The sequence below is a fragment of the Aotus nancymaae genome, unplaced genomic scaffold (assembly GCF_030222135.1).
Source record: "Aotus nancymaae isolate 86718 unplaced genomic scaffold, 86718_ANA_hifiasm-v0.15.2.pri h1tg000008l, whole genome shotgun sequence".
Lineage (NCBI taxonomy): Eukaryota > Metazoa > Chordata > Mammalia > Primates > Aotidae > Aotus > Aotus nancymaae.
In genome coordinates, this window is record NW_026988419.1 from 26562892 (window position 1) to 26584959 (window position 22068).

General features: G+C 39.7%; 2 protein-coding genes across 10 annotated transcripts in view; one reads left to right on the plus strand and one right to left on the minus strand.

The window, feature by feature from the left end:
* Positions 1-1723, minus strand: part of FASTKD2 (FAST kinase domains 2) — a 30685-nt gene extending 28962 nt beyond the window's left edge. For both annotated transcript variants that reach the window (XM_012446254.3, XM_012446252.3), the window contains exons 1-2: positions 1616-1723; positions 115-941 (exon numbers count right to left, since the gene is read on the minus strand). In XM_012446254.3, the coding sequence (XP_012301677.2) occupies positions 115-843 (729 nt within the window). In that variant the 5' untranslated portion in view covers positions 844-941; positions 1616-1723. The remainder of the gene's footprint in view (positions 1-114; positions 942-1615) is intronic.
* A 172-nt stretch (positions 1724-1895) lies between these two features.
* Positions 1896-22068, plus strand: part of MDH1B (malate dehydrogenase 1B) — a 32567-nt gene continuing 12394 nt past the window's right edge. For 3 of the 8 annotated variants that reach the window (XM_012446259.3, XM_012446260.2, XM_012446261.2), the window contains exons 1-8: positions 1898-2019; positions 6218-6330; positions 8681-8815; positions 9017-9159; positions 10470-10966; positions 14825-14966; positions 16619-16782; positions 19510-19561. In XM_012446259.3, the coding sequence (XP_012301682.1) occupies positions 1998-2019; positions 6218-6330; positions 8681-8815; positions 9017-9159; positions 10470-10966; positions 14825-14966; positions 16619-16782; positions 19510-19561 (1268 nt within the window). In that variant the 5' untranslated portion in view covers positions 1898-1997. Of the gene's footprint in view, positions 2020-6217; positions 6331-8680; positions 8816-9016; positions 9160-10469; positions 10967-14824; positions 14967-16618; positions 16783-19069; positions 19210-19509; positions 19562-22068 lie in introns of all 8 variants that reach the window. The other 5 variants (XM_012446255.3, XM_012446256.3, XM_012446257.3 and 2 more) reach the window with 4 other exon arrangements.

Below are 22068 nucleotides of genomic sequence, written 5' to 3' on the forward strand. Positions count from 1 at the left end.
ACTACCATTCCATTTGACAGTCTCTTTTAAGGAGGCTACATATCTATTTCCCATCATTCTTTCAAAATATTGTAAATCAAGTAAAAGCATGTTTAAATCTCCTTTTTATTTTACCTGGGTCACCCTCAGCAAAGTCTGTACCAAAAGAGTGTTCTGAGGGATTCCAAGCTTCACTATGGCATGAAGACTGAACAGCAGGTACTTATATTGCATGATCTTGGCTTCTCTCATCATATGTTCACAGAGCTGATTAAACGCAGGGTGGTTAAACATTAGTTGTTTTTCAAAGCGCTTCTGTTCGTCAGACAGTCTTTTGGCAATTGTCCACATTGCTGTGAAATAGTTGCTACTAGGAAATGTAGGTGCTTTTGAAAATGTATCTAACACATCACTAAGGGAATTACACTCCTTAGACAGTGTGCTATTGCTGATACGATTTGGTTTTGTTTCGTTGTTAAGAACATCTTCATTGGAGACTTCATGATGAAAGTTTACTTTCTTCAAGCCATCATTAGATTCATCAACAGAGACAAGAGACTGCTTTGAGTCAAAAGACAATCTTCTAGCACAAAGTATTCTGTCAATTCTAAGGGCTGTTACAGTGCTTATGCCCTTTTTTTGAAAGCCAACATCTGATTTTAAAATGAATGCATCCTTAAAGAGATATCTAATGATACCAGATGATTGTATTCTCTTATGAAAGTCATTTAAAGTGTTCCAGTCTGAACAAACTATTTTTGGTTTGCAAAGTCCCAAAGGATATAGCCTCATAGTTCTGCTTGTTGGAACTAAAGTCCTGAATTGTTTAAGGTTCCATAACAAGGAGCCTGCTTTGTTATTCATTTTGCTCTCCACTGAAACACTTCCAAAAGGCTTTAAAGTTGTCAATATGAAACCAACGTCACTTCTACTAGTGAAAAAGAAAACGTGCTGTGGTTTTCCTGTAGGGGAAGAAGTAATGAAAAGAATAAAAATTAAAGCAAAACTTTTACTTAAAGAAATGAAATGCATTTAACAGAAGAGAAAATGGGGAACCTATGGCGCCATTAAAGATTTACATAATTTTTTTTTAAATCCATATGGGCTCCCTCCAATATACCATAATGTGTCCAGTTTCAAAGAAGCCAGGTCACTTTCGAAATAGTCATTGTATAAATGAGTTTTTTTAAAAAAGTGAATTTCTGGTGCAAAAGCGTTCCAAAAAGCTTCCTTTGTAGGAGAGATTTTTGTTGGCATTGTTATGGAACTGTCCTCAATGAAGATTAGGGAATTAACATTGATAGATCATTTTCAACATGAGGATTTAGCAACTGCCGAACCCAGACGATCAAGAATATGGATTTGGGCCGGTAGAACGGCTCAGTGGAAGCAGCAGAAAACGAACGCGATGTTTGCATGTGGCCTGCGCTTAGGAGGAAGATCTTACACAACCAGCCAGCCTCACCAGGCCCCGGAACCAACGTCAAGAGCCTGTCCTTCCGCAGCTGGGCCGCCCAGCATTAACCTACCTCCTTTAAACTTAATTACGGGACAACGCCTGAGACCTTGCTCTGTAAGGTAAAAAGTCAGGATGTGATACGTTCAACCACTCAGCCCAGGCTCGTCCTCTACTCACCTTAGGGTAGAACCCCGCGGCCACATACAGGCGCAGCCATGACAGCTTCCCCGAGAGCTGAGAGTCTCACGAGGTTTTACGGATTCCCTCAAAGGTCAAAAACTATACGTTCGCGGTTGTAGCTGAAGGACTTACTTAGAAGAAAGTCTACCGAGGAGAATGACTAATTACCCTGGATACAGGGATGGGGATCGGGGCTACTACAGCGCTTATAAGGGCAATATTTGATCGTATATCGCAACATAACCCATTCAAGTCCTAACTTTAAACATCTAAGCTCTGCTGGGCGCTAAACTTTGTAGTGCGCTTGCGCCTTGCCCTTGGCGGCGTGGTTGCTAGGAAACCGCGAAGCCGCGGAGCAGACTTCAAGTCTCTCTCGACCATGGCCAAATTCGTCATTGCGGGTGAGTGATCCCCGCGTCCGCCCGCAGATTGCTCAAAATGCCAACAACAGCTCACCTCCCACGGCTGCTTGGCAGTGATGTTCTTACTGGCTTATAGCAAGTCCAGCGTCTATACGGACGGCTCCATGCTTTGCTATGGCTTTATTCAAAGATACTTACTGGACCGTGACGGTGCGCTAAGCACTGTGGGACACTGGGGATACAATGGAGGGCAACATATCTCTGCCTTCGAGGAGCTTTCAGTCTCATGGGGCACAGAACATGTACTTTTGATACGGTGTGATTAATGCAATGAAGGAGACCTGCACAGGCCCCTGGGAGTATAGACTCCTAATCTGGATTTAGGGGGTGGGGGAGAGGTGGACACAAGGAACTGGCTGGGGAAGGTATTGCAGGAGCTGAGTTATGAAGGTGTGAGGGGAGGAGGCTATTCTAGATCAAAGCAGCGAGGCTAGAAGCCTCATGGCCTAACCAAAAATCTGGATATGTGAGGAGTGACAGGACCTGGGACTAGAACAGGAGCAGGAGCCAGGTCCTTGCATTTCATGTACGCCAAGGGAAGGTATTTGAACTGTATCCTGAAAGCAATGAGGAGTTATAGAAAAACTTTAAGCAGGAGGGTAGTCTTAATGAATTTGCATTTTAGGAAGCCTGTCTTAGCAGCAATGGAGAGAATGATTGAAAGTGCTGGTTGACAGCAAGGACCCAACTGAGAAGATTTTTATTACAACAATCCATGGTACCTGCCTTCTTTTCTCATAGTTTCTTAAAAGAGTAGACTGCTCTTCCATCTCCAGTTCCACCTTCTAATGAATCTTGGAAGAAGGCTTCTAATTCTGCTTCCTGACAGAAACTGCTGTCACCAAAGTCACCAATGACTTTCTTAGAAGCTATTTATCCTTTCACTTATTTGATCTCTTTGATGCATTGAACACAATTGACATCTACCATCCACAGAAGAATTTTTTTTGAGACAGCGTCTTACTTTGTCACTCAGGCTGGAGTGCAGTGGCACAATTATGGCTCACTGAAGCTTTGACCTCCTGGGCTCAAGCAGTCCTCCAGCCTCTGCCTCTCAAGTAGCTGGGACTAGATGGGGTTTTGTCATGTTGCCCACACTGGTCTTGAACTCCTACGCTCAAGTGATTTGCCCACCTTGGCCTCCCAAATCGCTGATATTACAGACATGCGCCACTGCACCTGGCCCAGAAGAATATTTTTGCACGCTGACTAACCGTATGCTGGGAAGTCTGTGGAAAACACACTTACAGAGAATGCTGCATGTATGACAGTGGCAGGGCAGAGTTCTATAGGAACAATAGCAGGGGACCTTACTTAATTAGGTAAGGGTCTCCCAGAGGGAGAGATTTTAAGCAGATACCTTAAAGATGATAACAAATTACCTAAGACAGAAGAGGTAGAAAGGAAGGGAGTACTTTAGGCATGGGTAACAGGGAGTGGGGTTAGAGTGAGGAGAACTAGTTTGGTGATAATTGAGAATATAAAATAAGCACAAAACTGAAATAAGTTTATTAGGACTGAAGCAAAGAGTACAAGGAAGAAAGTGTCCTAAAGTGAGTCTAGAGTTAGATAATGTGGATTCTTGTGAGCCATCTTCAGTAGTTTAGACTTTATCCAGAGTTTTGAAAGTGGAGGAGGACCTAATCAAATTTGCGTTTTATCTGAATGTTATAGCTATAGCATGAGAGAGAAAGACTGGATGCCGAGAGACCAGTTAGGAAACTAGTGCTGTAGTCCAGGAGGGAGTTGAAGGTGACCTGTCCTAGAGTGGCAAACAATGGAGATGGAGATAAGTGAATGGATTAGAGAGATATTAGGGAGGCAGAATCTATAGAACTGGATGTCTAATTGAGTGGAGGAGGGCAGATAAGGGAGAAAAAGGAGTTAAACATTATTCCCAAGCAGTGGTTTGAATAACTGCAGAGATTAGGAGTCACTGAAAAAAAAAAAAAATCAGAAGAGTAGGCTTAATACTCTGGATACTCTTACTGCTTTTAGATAATTAGGGAAATGGACATTAAAATATATGCGATTAAGCAAATTTAGTAGGGAAATGGTGACAAAATTCATCATAGACCTTCTGAGTGCCTATGAGGCATTTTGAAGGATATGGGAAAATACAGGAGGGTGTAGGCATCTAGATAAGGAGATAGATCTGAGCTGGAAATACAGATTTCTACTTGAAGCCAAGGGAATGAAGCCAATTGGCCAGAAAGAATCTGTAAGATATAAAGATAAGATGCTTCTCAGAATGATATCTTTTAATGGGTTGATAAAGGAATAGGAACCTACAAAGGATAGAAAGGAGTGACCAGAGAAGTAGGAGAAGAACCTGGAGAATGCCCCCACTATAGCAGGTGTTTTAAAAGCATGCAAGGGGGTAGTAGTGGCAAATGCTGCCAAGGGTCAACAAGAAAAGGATTGAAAAGTATCCATTGGATTTAGTGGCATGGAAGTCCCCAGTGACCTTCAAGAGAATTGTGGGGTCTACTACATTGCAGTGGATGAGAAATAAATGGAAGTGAAGAACTGAGGATGGCAAGTATAGAGAACTCTTTTAAAATATTTTAATAGAAAAGGACATATGAAAGGCAATAGCTAGACGGGGGGATGATGTTTCTTAGGACAGGAGAAACAATATGATGAGTATATTTAAATATGACAGAAAAGGACTATTAGAAACAGATATAAAACTCTAGAAAGAGAGGATAATTAACTAAGCAGCATTCCTGAGAAGGCAGTTGAGGGTGGGATTCAGAGCATAAGTGGTGGGATTAAATGTAGACAGGAGGTAGGACTCCTCTTCAATTGAAATGAAGAAGGGAGGAAAGGATGAGTCCAAATGCAGACAGGCATGTAGGTGTGATGGAGGAGTTGAAGGTTTTCCAAACTAATGCCATTTTGTTTTGTTTAGATTGGTTTTTGTAAAGTAGAAAGCAAAGTTGTCTGTTGTCTTCTGATAATGCTGAGGAATGTTGAGAAGAAGGAAAGGATTTGGAGGAAGAGGAAAAAGTTTGGAATAGTCATTGTGGAGAAAAGAAGAGAGTGCTGATAAGAGAAACAGAGGGGTCTCCACATAGGGTTGAGGGCCAATTAAAGATGGTGACCATGAATTTTAAAGGTGCCCTCCACTTGGTTCTACCATCTTTCTATAGTGGTACCCAGTAGGTAGGACCCAGCTACAGAAAAGGCAGGCAATTGGGTTCATCCAGGATGAGGGGCTTTTATCAGGCTCATTTTCCAAAAGGACAGTGGCGAAAGATAATTTAAGACATGGGCCAGAAAGTGATGAACCATAGATTTGAACTAGACAGGGAGGCTAATAGACAAGGCAAGCTTCAGACTGGTTGATAACTTAGGAGTTCCCATGAGGCCAAGGAAATGGTGACTAGTAGGAGTTACTCAGGAAGAATGCTACAGAGAGCGCTCTGCATTTTATCTCATCCCTCCTACTCTATCAGCCACCCAATCCCGTCTGGTGTGGTAGCTTTAACTTCCTGGGTGTTGATGGCTACAAACTGTGTCTGAAACACTTACATGGCACCTGCACCCCATATATATATATATATATATATATATATATATATATATATATCCAGTTGCTTGCTGATCATATCCACTTAGACATACTATAAATACCTCCAACTGCACTTGACTAAAATTAAATTTCTCATTCATGGTTTCTCTCCAGTTAAGGTCAGCATCATCTGCCCAAGCCAGAAAATAGAGGTTATCCCAGATTCTTCTTTCCCACCCCCAACAACTTCCTGACATGCATCAAATACAAAAGTGATTTTATCACCACTCCTCACTTCAAACTTTACCTTTTAGTAGCCATTAGTGAGTAGTTCATTATCAGTACTAATTCATGCTGAATTAGTAGTAGTTAGCAGCCTCCTAGGGGAAATGAGGTCTAGCATAGGACTAGATCAGAATAAATATTCAGTAGGATTTTTTTCTTTCCACATTTTATTATTTAAGATTCTGACCTTCTATGAAAATTTATTTTATTTGTATCAATCTAATAAACATCAGAAGTTTATGTCATGGCAGTTTATACTGTAACTTCATGTTATCAAACTATAACTATAATTCTGTAATTACATAGCGAATACTTAGAACTACATAATAATTTCTGCATGATGAAAGAAAACATTGCTAATTTGAACTCTTTTAGGTAGAGCAGATTGTCCATATTATGCTAAAACAGAACTTCTGGCAGACTATTTACAAAAGAATCTTCCTGATTTTCGGATACATAAAATCACACAACGTCCTGAGGTTTGGGAGGTAAGAAGCCTTTATAGTTTGTTAAACTTGCTAATGTACAGAAGGTATTTTAATTTGATTAAATATTAGCTGGTATATTAGATTGGCTTCTGGTAATAACTGTTCACGTACTAGTGATATTTGAATACTAGTAAACAAGTCCCTACTTACTAGTCTCAAAATAATATTTATGTTTTTTCCTAATACCTAGTAGAACAAATTTGAGCCTAATCAATACACAGAATAAATTTGACCTCATCCTCTGAAGAATCCAGGTAGCTAACACTGTGCTTGTTAACTTTTCATTCTCCTTGGTATTTCATTCTCCAAATAAGTCTCCAGTGACTTATTTGGGATACCTTACATTTCTTTAAGACTGTGTTTCCCCAGAAACAGACTTTGAGATGTAGAATTTGGTGAAGGGGCTTTACTAGGAAGTGGTCTTGGGAAAAGCATCCTGAGAAGGAATGAGGGCAGGAGGATTGGGTAAAGGGAGAAGCTGAACTTTGACACAGCTGCCACAGAGGGCTCAGCAGATCCCACAGTGAACTCTTGATGACATTGCAGAGGTATTCCAAACTGAGGCAAGGTAGCTGAGCTTTTGGGCTCCCTCCTTGACCAGCCATTGAATATCAGCTGCCCCTGGGAAGGAACTTAGGCAAGGCAATTTTCTTTGGCCAAGGTAAATTGCTAGAGAGAGAATTGAGTCAGACTTAAGTTATCAGCCTCTAATACACCAGGTGCCTGAGAGAGTGAGTGCCTCATTTGTGAAGGGGAATCTGGAGCATATGTGACAGCACTGGACACAGTCCACCTGTTGTGCCTTTTGGATCTACATGCTCCTTATAATCGGTTCACATCATCTTGGATACTGGTTGCCATCTTTCCCTGGGGATTCACATACTCCCTATAATCAGTTGACACCTCCTCCAGGATTTGGGTTCCCATCTTTCCCTGGGGAAACTTTATAAGAGAAAGGATAGTCAAATGAACTATAGTCTCCACTGCTCATAGTTTTAGAGCCAAACTGACACTCATCACCTGTCTTCTCTCCCTCTTTTCACTACTATCCATTATAGATTTCCCTCACTCTCTGCTGGTCTAGTCTTCAGCTAAGCTATCTCATCTGCTGGGTTGTTTAGTGCTCTGTTACTATAAATGTTCTCGGGTTGGCAGTGCCCACTGACCTCTATTATTTCAGGATTTTATCATCTCAGTTGCCATAGAGTTCAGGTCTATAGTACCACGTCCTTCAACAGCCTTGGCCACAATCATATGAAAAAATGCTCAACATCACAGATTATTAGAGAAATGCAAATCAAAACCACAATGAGATACCATCTCATACCAGTGAGAATGGCTATTATTTAAAAGTCAAAAAATAACAGATGCTGGCGAGGTTGTGGAGAAAAAGGAACACTTATACACTATTGGTGGGAGTGTATAAGATGGAAATATCCTTCAACCCAGAAATCCCGTTACTGTGTATATACCCCCCAAAATATAAATCATTCTTTTATAAAGACAAGATGCACATATATGTTCATTGCAACACTATTCACAATAGCAAATACATGGAATCAACCTAAATGCCTATCAATGTTTGACTGGTTAAAGAAAATGTGGTACATATACATTAGGAAATATCATGCAGACATGAAAAAGAATGTTTGCTTTAAGTGAGATAAAGGCAGGCAGATCTTCAATGTCAGCAAGGGAAATTAGCTTTTGGGATTTTATTTGTTAGGTAGCCTCATTACCCATGCCTCTAATGACATGGTTTTAAGACTGCTGCCATGTACTTTGCTGATAAAAATGTTGCTATCTGACTACTCAGATCTTGTCATTGGAAGGCCTAGCCTATACAAACCAGATAATGATAATTTAAACTTTTTCTGATGAATATTATCAGAAATCTCCAAATAACTTTTAGCTTATTCATTCAGTCTGAACTACATAAACCATACTCGCAGATTTAAAAAACAATATCAAATTTTATATGCCCCTAAGACTGGTAAGAATAATAAGGACAAAACTAGTTGAATTTTTTTTAAAAATCAGTTGACTTGGAAAATGTAACCTCTCTTTAAGCTAAACACTTGCATTCCAGGTCTCCTTAGGAAAAAGAGCAACTTTCGGTACCTTTATTTGGTCAATTAATTTGAAGAATACTCTTTCTTATCTCATTAATCTGTTACTAACATCATTATTTTCTATATTTACATTTTACTCTTTAAAGATATCTAAATTATATTATGTATAAGTAGTGACATTAAAACAACATAGTATTTTAATGTTTGAATTCTAAAGTGTGAAATTGAATTATCTGGCAGATTTAATACGTGACTTCACTTGGAATGTCATTCAACAGGATTGGCTAAAAGATGTGTGTGAAAAGAATAAGTGGAGTCACAAGAATTCCCCCATCATCTGGAGAGAGCTGTTGGATCGTGGAGGAAAGGGTTTGCTTTTGGGAGGATATAATGAGTTCCTGGAGCATGCCCAGGTATATAAGTTAACTTGACTTATCTGTTCTAACAATGATAATTCACTTACATTATTTTATTTTTCAAATATCTTGCTTTCTGAGTCATTATCTCATGTCTCTTTTTATTGTATTTTGACTTTAAACAAAAAGTTTCCATTATAGTCAATTTCAACTAGTTATCTATTCTCTGATACAGACTTTCTCTTTCCCAATATTTAGCTTTACTATGATGTCACCTCTAGCATGACGACTGAGCTGATGAAGGTAATTGCTCAAGAGAACCTGGGGACGCATATAGAAAAAGAGCAGGAGGAGGAAGCCCTGAAAACTTGCATCAACACCTTGCAGGTCTGGATCACCAGGTGGGACAGTCAAATCCCAGGATTCATGAGATTGACATTTTATATTTAGAAAGGACAATGAAATGGGATTAATTTCATGGAAGACTACCTGAATGTCAGGTTTGAGATATGTGTGTATGTATACTTACATGCATACACACACACACACACACAACTCTATAGCTTGGCTGCTTTGCAGAAGCTTGCCCTCTCTGACCGTTGCTCCCTCCCTCTTTCTCACTTGCTAGAGCTTTCTTTGGCTTTTCTCTATGCACCTACTCCCTCTCTACAACCCCTCTCCCCACACTTTGCTCCCTTTTGCTTTTCTTCTTCTCATGTGTGCTCCTCTTTGCTCCCAGTCTGGGCACATGCAGTCTTTGTTGTCACGCCCTCTCTCTTTCTTTCTTTACACTGTCTTTCTGTTTCTTTGGCTCTCTCTCTCCCTCCCCCGTCCTTTCCTCATCCCTCAGTTTGTCTTTCGCACTTTCCTGCTCATATGCACGTGTACCCTAATATATACACTCATTTTAAAAACTGTTATTATGAAATATTTGAAGTACAGAAAGGAATTGAGAATGATGTAATAAACATACATGATCCATCTTATCACCCAGGTTTAACGACTATCACATCTTCTTTAGATATGTTTCAAAGGATTAAATTGGTACAGATACTGTTGAAACTCCCATTGCACACCTCGCCACACCCACTGTGATTACCAGAAATGCCCAGATGCGTTTCTGAACTTCCCATGGCGGGCATTACAGTCCACAGTTGATAGTCACAGCTGTAAACACCTGCTGAATTGTGGTTAGATACACCATAAATAGCCTATGTTGATCTGAACCATCTTTGTAAGGATTTTTCTGTGTAAGAATTTGGAAAAGGCAGTCCTTTCCAAAAAAAAAAAAAGTCATTACTGTGTAGATGAGGTTATATTTTTTAAAAAAAGAGCTATGGCTAACTGAAACTTTTATCTTTATCTTTTTAGGGGAAAATATAAACATGTAATTACAGTAATATAATACAGTTTTTTTTTTTTATTTTGATTTCTGCATGGGGGAATTCTGTTTTCTTTGAAAAACCTAATAAACAGGTATATTTCTTATTTGGGGACTGATTTCAGGTGGCCAGAGCAAGGGACTGGTAGTGAGAAGTTTTTGTTCTACTTTTGACTTCTAGCCTTAAAATGTCAATGCAGCTGTGTGTGTGTGCTTATTTAAATATGAAACCACCCTGCTGATGTATATGCAAAAATATCTACTAAGAATAAAGGCTTAAAAGGGACAAAGGATGTAACTATTCACAATCCAGCTTTGCATTTTTAATAGTGCCTCTGCTCCTGCCTGCTACAACCTAATACCCATATTAACGAGTGGTGAAGTGTTTGGGATGCAGACGGAAATTAGCATAACTCTATTTGACAACAAGCAGGCTGAAGAACATCTCAAAAGCCTAGTGATGGAGACCCAGGACCTGGTGTCACCGGTCCTGCGCAGCGTCTCCATCTGTACGACGGTAGAAGAGGCCTTCCGCCAGGCCCAGGTCATTGTGGTGCTGGACGACACCACCGACAAGGAGGTGTTCACTCTGGAGGACTGCCTCCGAAGCAGGGTGCCTCTGTGCAGGCTCTACGGGTACCTGATAGAGAAAAATGCTGATGAGTCCGTCAGAGTCATCGTGGGAGGGAAAACCTTCGTGAACCTGAAGACGGTTTTACTCATGAGATACGCCCCACGCATCGCACACAACATTATTGCGGTGGCACTGGGGGTGGAAGGTGAAGCGAAAGCCGTACTGGCCAGAAAACTGAAGACAACTCCCTCATGTGAGTGAATGACTCTTTATGCTTTTGTTTTGGTTTTGAAACAACATGATTTCATAGCAGCCAGGAAGAACACTGTCCCCTCTAGGAATATTCTGAGTATCTGGGATAGAAAGTGTAAAACAGACTTAAAGAACTTGTGTTATTTGACTACTGTGCAAACTTTTTTTTTTTTTTAACTGGCTGCTGACTTTCATGTCTGACTTTTTCCATCATTATAAAAATCAACAAATATTTAGTAAGATATAATTTATATTATTCAGGTGATAATTTGATACTTGGTATTCCATTTTTCCTGTTATAGTCGATTAAGGTAACCAGTGTTTAAAAAAATCCAAGCTATGTGCAAGTGGCTCTGCCCCATCTCTCACACATACAACCTTGAGCAGTCATTTAATCTTTCGGTGCCTCAGTTTCCTCATCTGTAAAATGAGGACGTTAACAGCACCTATCTCCTAGAATGGATGTGAGGATTCAGTGAGATGTATTTCTAAAGTGCTTAGAAGAGTGTCTGGCACATGAAAAACATTTCCAAGTATGTGAAGCTTATCAATAGGATTATATCTGATCAGTTTCTGCTCCTATTAATATTTGAACTGGTAAATATCCGAATCATTGAAGGTGAGACTAGATCAGAAAATGAATTGTTGTATTTGAAAAGAGAGATAATATTGGACATATTTTAGCTAATTTTGCCTTTAGGTGGAGCAGGTGGCAACTGTGTCCATTGAGAAGGGAAGGAGATGCCAGGCATTCTCTCAAGCAGAATTGGAAAGACAATGAAATGTGAGCCTAGAATGTTCCCAGTCAGGACAAAAAAGGCTTCAGTGAACCCCTAACATTATAGCCAGAGCTGTATTATCTTTTTTGTTATAATGAAACTCTGGAAATCATAACTTCAGGTATTGCTGCATACATATATTTAGTGTTTTATCCCCAAAGTCACTACAACACTTAACCGAATTGATGCTAAAATTATTCAATAGGAAATGAAAACATTTTTCTAACTATTTTATCTCTGTCATCAACCTTCTATGTGTAGACATAGACTTATCATTGAAGGTGTGTGATACACTACTGAAAAGTATCAAGAAGAATCTAAAACAAGGTGTATGTGTGGGTGGGGTAGGGGGGTGTTGATGAGGGTTGGGGGCTTTCAACCAGAAAGCTGCTCTCTTGCGGGTCTGCTGGTGCCATGACTCTAAGCTCTACTCTACTCAAATCCAATAAGCATGTGAGAAGCAGAAAAAAGAAAAATGGAGGAAAGTTGGTAAAAGGAAAAAGGCGCTAGAGGGACAGTAGTCCAGGTAGAATTGCCAGTGAAGCAGCAAGGAGACACCCAGCAATGACAAAAGTTGAGCAAAACATCATGAAAGAGAAAAACCACCAAGGAAATTATTCAGGGATTATTCTAGATGCCAAGAGGGTGGCAAACCTCTTCAGAAAAGCACGATCCATGATAGCCCCTAAGTTCAGTTCATAAATAACACTATTTATTGGACCATGTGTATTGGCTCATCAGGACTCCTTCCGTTGCAAGAAAGTCAACTCAAAGTGACTGAAGTCACCAGGTACCATGGCTCACACCTGCAATTCCAGCTACTTGGGAGACTGAGGCAGGAGGATCCCTTGAGCCCAGGAGTTTGAGGCTGCAAGTGAGCCATGAGGCTGCAGTGAGCCTGGGCAACAGAACAAGACCTTGACTAAAAAAACAAAAAACAAAAAAACAGAAAACAAAAAGTGATTGAAGTCAAATAGAGAATATTTTCCCTGCATAACTGAAAAGCACAGAAGGTAGTTCTTATTTCAGAAATAGCTGGATGCTGGGGCTCAAACCATGGCACCAGGACATGCCTGTGTTCTCTCTGCTGGCCTACCCCTCTGCTCTGCTCTCTGTGTTGGTCTCCTTCTCAGTTGAGCCCTAAAAAGTGGCATCCCAGACTCACATGCTTATAGTTTACCTAAGCAGGAAAATTAGGGCTTTCTTTCCCAATTGGTTGTTCAAAAGAAGTACAAACTCATCGTCCAGGCTGGGACTGCATGCCTGTCTCTAAATCAATCATCATGGCCAGGAGGGTGGAATCTGCATCTAATGCCTATAGGTGGACCTAAGGCATGAGGACAGTCCCACCTGACACATAGGGACTGACATTGGAGAAGAAACAGTTATGTAAAGAAAAACCAGGATGCTCTTAATGGGAAAAAAAAAAAAAAAAAAAGGAAGAGGAATTCATACCAAGAGGGAAAAAGGCAGATGTCCACTATCATTTTCTGTTGCATAATTTAGGGTGTTTAGAGCTATCAAGGGCCTCAAAGCTAATAAGAGAAATGAAACCCAGCAAGATTAAAAGGCTTCTTTAGGCTGTAGGAAGGAAGCCTACCATATGCTTACCTGGTCGAAGAATTATTTTCCCCATATGGGATTCTATGAGCTCCAAACCCTGACTCCCACCCTCCCCTCCCTCCTACAACATGCAGCTGAGGGACCCGGGAGCACATCGCTACTCCCCTGAGAGTTGGGTGGTGGAGGGAGAACTAGCTATTCCTACTGCATGAGTCATTCTGATGAGGACGGGAATCTCACAGGACGAAGGTAGGCAGCTACCCAAAATCTGTTTCCCATCCTCTTCTCCCCTAGCCTCTCCCTTCTATAGAGGCTCAAACAATCACCCCTTTTCTTAGTTTCTTTGCAGCTAGGAGTGGTTGAGTGACCTAGTCTCTTTGGGGTCCCCTGGGAAGAATATTTCACTTTCTGAAAAGAGAAAAGGCAAAAGAGGAAGCTTCCACCCCATTCTTTTCCCTATTGCCTGCCCTTAAATGCAACTGTGTGAGAGTAAGTGATACTTGGAGCTGCTGCAGCCATCTTATGACCATGAGGGGAAGGCCAAGAGAATCACATCTGTGAACTGTTGAACCAGCACATGTCACTGCCTACCATGATTTACCTGAGAAAAGTAGTCCTTCTAGTTAGGACAAGTCAGTAGGATGTTCTGTGAGGTGAAGTCAAAAGCAATCTTATACAGGAGAACAGGGAAGAAGTTACTCTCCACAGTAGAAAGTGGTGTGTACTTATAAGTGAATAAGTTTTTAGGCAAAGAAATGTTAAATAAGTAAATAACTAAAATTATTTATTTGCAGTTTTCATACAACATTCCTAGACAGGTCACCATTATAAAATCGTATTGAATGCCAATGCCTATTTCTCTCTAACCCCTACGGTCTTATTTTACTTTTTAGCATGTATCACTTTGTATAATACCTCATCCACTACCCACCACCCCTAGAATGTTGTAAGGATTTGAGCTGATTTGTTTTCTTCTAAACCTAGTACCATTTCATAACTATTTGTTGACTAAGATGTGCCCAGGGTCCTCATTTTGCCAGAGCTGAAACCCATCAGAGAGTTAAATGAATTGCCCTAATTTCTATTCTAGTCTAGAATCAAGAACTCCTTGTCAAAAATCAAAGCATATTAAAAAGTCCTTTCTCTCTCAACCTCTCTTGACTTCTCACTCACTCTCTCTCCACCTTTCTGTCTCTTAATGGCAAGCAAAGTCAGGACAAACACCAGTAATATAATTTTCAGTAGCAGTTTCTTTCAGGGAACATTTCTTTATTTCTGTAATTTAATTATACACCATACCATTCATAGAACATTATTAGGGACGGCCAAACTATGATAATTAGGGAGGTGATCCATACATTTTGCACAATTTTAGGAATCATAAACTTAGATTCATTTTATAGAAAAAGGACCAATCCTAAAACAAACATGCACACAAACAAAAAATAGGCTTTAGGTAATTTTTTATATGAATATACATTACTGTGATTTTTAAAAAAACTTTCTATTCTTCACAGACATTAAAGATGTGATAATTTGGGGTAATATCAGTGGAAATAATTACGTCGATCTGAGAAAAACAAAGGTGTACAGATATGAGAGTGCCATTTGGGGACCTCTTCATTATTCACGCCCTCTTTTAAATTTGATTTTTGACAGGTATGGTATATTTTTAAGTGAAGTATACTGACAGTGTTAAATGTATAATGGTTGTAAATTTTTAAATCGTCTTATACATCTTTGCATAATAACTTGCATTGTTCACACTTATATTTGTTCATGCTGTCTACTGAAGAAAGTTCCACAGAATATCAACTAGGTAATTGATTTTGAAATTACAAATTTTTATATTTCAGATTCTTCAGTAGCTCATATATTCAAGTAAGGTTATCTCTAAAGCAAGCGTATGTAAGGGAATCTTACTTCATGTAAAGACAGAGCTGTCTATCCAGGTTGAAGTTAGTTGAAACATTTTCAAGAAAAGAAGATGACAAGCAGGCATAGGCCAGGCTGGGCGTTCTGTGGCAGGAGGCAGAAGCAGGAGGTGGTGAGGAACACAGTCTTAGAACCAATCCACCCAGGCTGGGATCCTCACTTAGCCACTTATTAGCTGTGTGACTTTAGAGAAGTTGCTTAGCCTCACTATGACTCAGTTTTTCATCGGCAAAGTGGAAATGGTAACATGATAAGGGCCCTATAGGGTCTTGGGGAAGATGAAATGGATTACTCCAGATAAAGGACTTAGAGATGTGTCTGGTGTCTGCACAGTAAACACTAGCAACTATGATGAGGCAGAGGAGAAGCGGGAAGGAGCACCTCTGAAGCATTTTTCTAAACTTTGCAGCATGTTCCCAGTTGTAGCATTTTCTTTCCATTGCTTCTTGCCTTCCTTTTCTTCCTCAGACTGTGGAACTTCACCCCTGCCTAGGGATGATGTGTCCTGAGTTCGCTATTTTGAAGCATGATTCCTCTGCATTTGCTGCCCGGGCAAGACCAGTGTTGCACAGAGCTGTGTTGTGCTGGGTTAGCAGAGGCTAACTGGCTGGACTATTCTCTCAGTTTAGGCTTTAGATCATAAAAACTTAAGCATTTTCCTAATTCTCAACATGAATGCAGCTTGAGCACCCCAATCCAAAAATGAGAAATCTGAAATGCACCAAAATCTGAAACTTTTTGAGCACCAACATGATACCACCGGAGGAAAATTCTACACTTTGCTTTCTGATGGTTTAATTTACACAATCTTTGTTTCATGCACAAAATTATTAAATATATTGTATAAAATTACTTTCAGGCTATGTGTATAAAGTGTATGTGAAACATAAACTTTGTGTTTAGACCTGAGTTCCATCCCCATGATATTTCATTGTGTATATGCAAATATTCCAAAATCTGAAACACTTCTGGTCCTAAGCATTTAGGATAAGGGATACTCAACTGTAATTCAGTGTTTTATGAAATTATTTTGTTTAAAGTGAAGGGTACTACTGGTTGCAAGATAGTGTCTACACAGGATAAATTCTTTGTAACAAAAGTAATGGTTCTTGCCATTTTTAGCCGCTTTTCCGTGTTCCATATTTATATTATCATATTTTCAGTTTGACATTTTGGGACTCCTTTCTGCTACATCTCATTGTTTTTCAGTTGCCTTTTTATGGGGATTGAAGACACTTGAGGAAAGACACTAGAAATAGTCATATTTCTATTTTTGACTGTGGATAAGGTTTCTGAAACTTAGTTTCACTGACCAGAGAACATCTTTTTTCACTCTCATTCCTCTCTCCATTGTAAAATTGTTTCTCTCCTTACAGTGAGTGGGTAAAAAGAGAATTTGTGGCAACTCTTAAAAACTTAACTGCCACAGGAAGACAATTTAGAGGCATTTTGGCTGCACACAGTATAGCCACTACATTGAAATACTGGTACCATGGCTCACCGCCTGGGGAGATTGTATCTTTAGGAATATTGAGTGAAGGTAAATCTGGATTTTTTCATATCTCGTAAAATCTTAATGCCTCTATCTATGCCTTGTGCTCCTAATTCTGTGTCCCCGCCTGTCTAGTTCTCCACATGGTCTATAAAGTGTATGGACTTTTACAATGTCATAATCATTCATTCATTCAATTATTCATTCAGAAGGTCAATAATATTTTGTATGAATGTATTGGAAATACACATAGGAGTTAGGACCTGGCCTCTGCCTTCAGGAAACCTATAGTGGAATAAACAAGAGCCAGATACATAAACAAAACCATCTTGTTAGGTTTTCCTAGCAAGAGATAAAGGGAAAGCAGGTTAATTCCAGGCAGGAAGCAGGTGGAACCAGGACAGGCTTCATAAAGAAGGTGACACTCCAGTAAGACTAAAGTATGAGGAATATTGACCTAGAAGACAAGTGTGGAAAGGACACTGGGCACAGGGAGCCACAGGAAGACAGATATAAAGGCAGGATAGAGAGGGGCACTACAGGACCCAGATCTTAGGGTACCAGGCAGCACTGGGGATGTGGAAAGATTGCTCTCCATCCACAAATACTGCATATAAACTTTTACAGCCCTAATGTTTTAATCTACTAAAAACTATTCAGAAGACTTCTGCCATTTTTACAAAACAGGAAAGAGAATAGCTGATGTTCTGTCATCTGTAAGGTCTATCTGAAGCATCTCTTCCCTTTGTGTTCTACTTTCTTCCTCAGCAAGCTAATTCACTCCCAGAGCTGCTGAGCTTTGGCTTGTGAAACATTGTCATCTGGATGTCATGTTGTCACTTTCATCCAACATATACCAAACTGAATCTACTATATTTCTTCCTAATCTGTTCCATCTCTTGTATTCTTTATAAGTAGAACCACCATATTCCCTATCTTTTCAGTGACTCCAGTGAAGGTTAAGAAATTTGAAATCCCTCATGTCAGAATTAATCTATTTCTCTCCTCTATACCCCCACACAGCACTTTGCTCCCCTATCACAGAGAATATTATAGTCTGCCTGCTTTTGCTGGTGTGATTAGTTGCATATGTCCCCTTCGTTGTGGCACTCTGGGGGCAAAGGCTTTTTCTGGGCCACCTCTCTGCACCTTCACAGGAGCAGCATTTTATATGGTAGACACTCAATGAATCTTGTTCAATTGAAGTTAAGGTGCATGAACATTGCCATAGTGTGAATTCAAATCAGCAAGTTATCTTCTTAGGGAAATAGGCATTTAAAGCCTTACCTTTATTTGTAGAAAGAAAGTTTAATTAATCTCTGTAGGAATTATATTCAAAAATAAATAACACAGTACTTGGGGCAGAGGGGTAAATGATCATTCTTTGTCTTTCTGAAACCATACTGAATAGGTAAACCCTCATATCTCTTCTGTCCATAAGGCTAGCTCTTCACAGATTAAACAAAATACAGCATGACTTGAGGACCTGGGTATTCCTCTAAGGAGAAGTCTTTTAGATCTTGGTTTCTTAAATGTCCTCAATTTTTTTCCCCTAGTGACATTTTTGTTGTCCAGAAGGTCAGGAATAATTTTCTTATGTGATTGAGATACCAGAAATGGGGACAATTTTGTCTGAATGGTTCTCAGTTAATAATAAATATTGTCAATCTTTTTATTTAGAGCACATCCAAATGTAAGTATTTCTGTATATCTTAAAGAAATTAAATGTATTATTAAGCGAAGGATGACTTCTGCCTAAGGTGTAGAAATATGTAAAGAAAATCATCCCACATGAAACAAACACATGACAAAATAACCAAATTTCCTGTTTCCCCTCCTTTCCCTTCCCAGTTCTTTATACTCTGGCTATATGACTGCCGTAGCAGGCGAGAAGACTAGAAGGCCAGATGGACAAACGACTTAGGCTCATGGGCTACATAGAGGGTCAGGGATAAAGCTACGCAGACAGACAAAAAGAATATAGACAGGATTCAAAAGAGAAAGACTGCATTCTTCTGTTCTATGGCTCCCACATTAGTGTTGAATTTGGAAAGCTCTTTAATAAATTTATATGATTATTAAAAAAAAAAAAAAGAGAAAGACCGCATTAGCCTCTGGATGTGAGACAAATACAAATGGCAGAATTGTTAGAACTTGGATAGTTGCTCAGTCAGTCCTTCTAGAGTGAGTGTTTCAGTCCTCCTTGGAGAAGAATTCCCAGAAATTTAATTCCATCATTATCATTAAAAATCCTGTATTTTCTACAATGCTTAACAGAAAAGGTGTATGTTTCTAAGTTCTGCTGTGTTGCTTGCTTTGTGTTTGCTCACTGTAGGCCAGTTTGGTATTCCTGAAGGGATCGTCTTTTCTATGCCTGTGAAATTTGAGAATGGAACTTGGGTGGTTCTTACAGATCTCAAAGATATTGAAATAAGTGAACAAATAATGACCAGAATGACAAGTGATCTAATTCAGGTAATATCAGAATAGATGCAAGGGGACTGACTTTGATAATGACCTTAAACTGATTCTCCTAGGCCAAGGCATACATTCGTTTTTCTATGGATTCTATTTTTTTTTAATTCCTAAAAATAATGGGATTATAAATGTTTGAAAAAAAAATCAGTGAAAGAACACTACTCAGTTGGTTATACAATTTCTGGTATGTTAAAAACATTTATTTGTTATTTAAAGAATCAAAGTGTTTTTCTATTAAAGAATAATTAAGTTAGGAATGTGGTCATTTAATTCTGTGATTATAAAATTTTTCAACAGGAGAAACTTGTTGCACTTGGAGACAAGATACATTTTCAGCCATACCAATCAGGTAACCTCTTAGATGTGATGTTTTATTGGGCTGCTATTAAAAGGGTATTAAAATATTTGTTATAACTGAATCACTGTTAGTATGAGTAACTCCTATTTATATTTTATCATTTCTAAACTAAATTAACTACAAAATAAACTGCTAAGTTCCATGTGTCCTTTGAAATAAAACATCTCATAAGAATATTAAAGAAAACACAACTTAAGAACACTATGATCTTATAAGTTTGCAGGTATCATATTTATTTCCTGGGACTACCATAGCAAATTACCACAACCTGGATGACTTAAAAACAACAGAAACTTTGGGAGGCCGAGGCGGGTGGATCCCGAGGTCAAGAGATCGAGACCATCCTGGTCAACATGGTGAAACCCCGTCTCTACTAATACAAAAAATTAGCTGGGCACGGTGGCGCGTGCCTGTAATCCCAGCTACTCAGGAGGCTGAGGCAGGAGAATTGCCTGAACCCACGAGGCGGAGGTTGCGGTGAGCCGAGATCGCGCCATTGCACTCCAGCCTGGGTAACAAGAGCGAAACTCCGTCTCAAAAAAAAAAAAAAAAAAAAAAAAAAAAAAAGAAAAAACAGAAATTTATTTGTTCACAGCTCGGGAGACTAGAGTACCTGATGTGAGGTGTCAGTGGGGCCACACTTTCTCTGAAGACTCTAGAGAAGAATTCTTTCTTGCTTTTTCTAGCTTTGGGTTGCAGGGCTTGCATTCTTGGCTTCTTGCTGCATCACTTCAATTTCTGCTTCCCTCTTCACATGTCTGTCTTTCCTGTGTGTGTTTCTGTGTTTCCAAATCTCTCCCTCCATTTCTCTCTCTCTCTCTCTTTCTTTCTTTCTCTCTCTCTCTCTCTCTTTCTCTGTGTCTCTCTCTAAGGATACCAGTCATTGCATTCAGGACCTGCCCTAAACCAGTATGACCCCATCTTAAATTGAGTATATCTGCTAAGACTCTATTTCCTATAAGATCACATTTATAGGTGCCAGGTATTAAGACTCCAACATATCTTTTTGGAAGCACAATTTAACCCACAGCACCAGATTTATTTTTAGATAACTTTATTAAAAGCCAATAAATTTCAATAAGCTTATTTTTCTTATTGGTATTTTCTCCAATCATAAAGAAATAAGGAAGGGCTGACATCTTTTCTTTGCCTTAAAGATGATCTCAAGTATGGATATATGCATGTAGAAATAAATCAATTTATTTATGCAAAGGGCTTTAGTCGAGTGTCTTTTGGAGCCCAATATTTCTTCCTCTGCTAATGTGTATGCAGTACCAACTATAAGCCAGTAGCAGGAGCTGGAAATACAGAGGTGAATTAGATGGACCTGATCTTGCCCTCTTGGAACCTGCAGTCCATCAAGGGGCTGGCCACACATTATGTAGATGACTGCAATTGTGGCACGTCAGGTCAGAGCTCATGCCTGGGGATAGAAGGGAAGAATCTGAAGCAGGAAAGTACATACTCGCTTGTTTGGAAAAACTGGAAAAAGCGTGTGTATCTGAAGCCAGAAGAGATGGAGCTGAGAGATACAGCCATGAGGAGTAGATGTGAGAGCTACAGAAGGTTTCCAGATGGAGAGAACCTGTCAGGTGTGGGGTTAGTTTGCAAAATATCCTGGAATAAGGCAAGACTGTTTGCAGAAAGTATTGGGGGATAGCTCAGTGACACAAGGAAGAGATGGTTACAGCCAAGACCAAAGGCAGTAGAAATTTGAGAGCTATTTAGGAGGTGGAATTATCAAGACTTACTGATACATTGGCTCTGGTGAATCCCAAAGTTCTTCTAGCTGAGAAACTGGGCAGATTTACTATTGATAAGGGGAAAATGGTAAAAGAATGAGAGAGAATATGAGAATGTGGGAAGTGTGTGTATGTGTGTGTGTGTGCGCACGTGTGCACGCGCTCTGCATGCACATGTGGATGGAAGAGGAAGAAGCATGGTGCCAGAGTAGAAAAAGCATGAGTTTCATTTCTTACATTTGATTCTGAAATACCTGTGTGAGATCTAAAATGGAAATGTCACATGGAGAACTGCATACTTCCTGGAGCTCAAAAAGATCTGGACTACAGTTGCCAAATGAGGAGGTGTTGCCTCATAAATAGAAATGAAGCTATCTGTATGATGCAGATTGTCCAGAGAGAAGGTGAGAGGAGAAAGCCTGGAGGAACTTAGTCCGTCATGGTTAAGTGGAACAGGAGCAACTGACAGACAACCATGATGGGTGGTCAGACAGACAGGATAAGCCCCTGAAATCTGATGACAGAGGGTGTTTGAAGAACAAGGACTGGTCTACAATGTCAGATGCTATTGGTGTATCAGATAAAATGAGACCTGAAAAGTACCCAGTGGATGTATGACAAAAGTCATTTGTGACTTTGATGACACCAATTTTGTGGAATGGAGAGGGCAGAAATGAGACCAAAGTAGAGAGGAAGGTCCCTAGCTTTAGAGGCCAGAGTGTCACTCTGGAGCTGGTGTGCTTGGTGCTGTAGGTC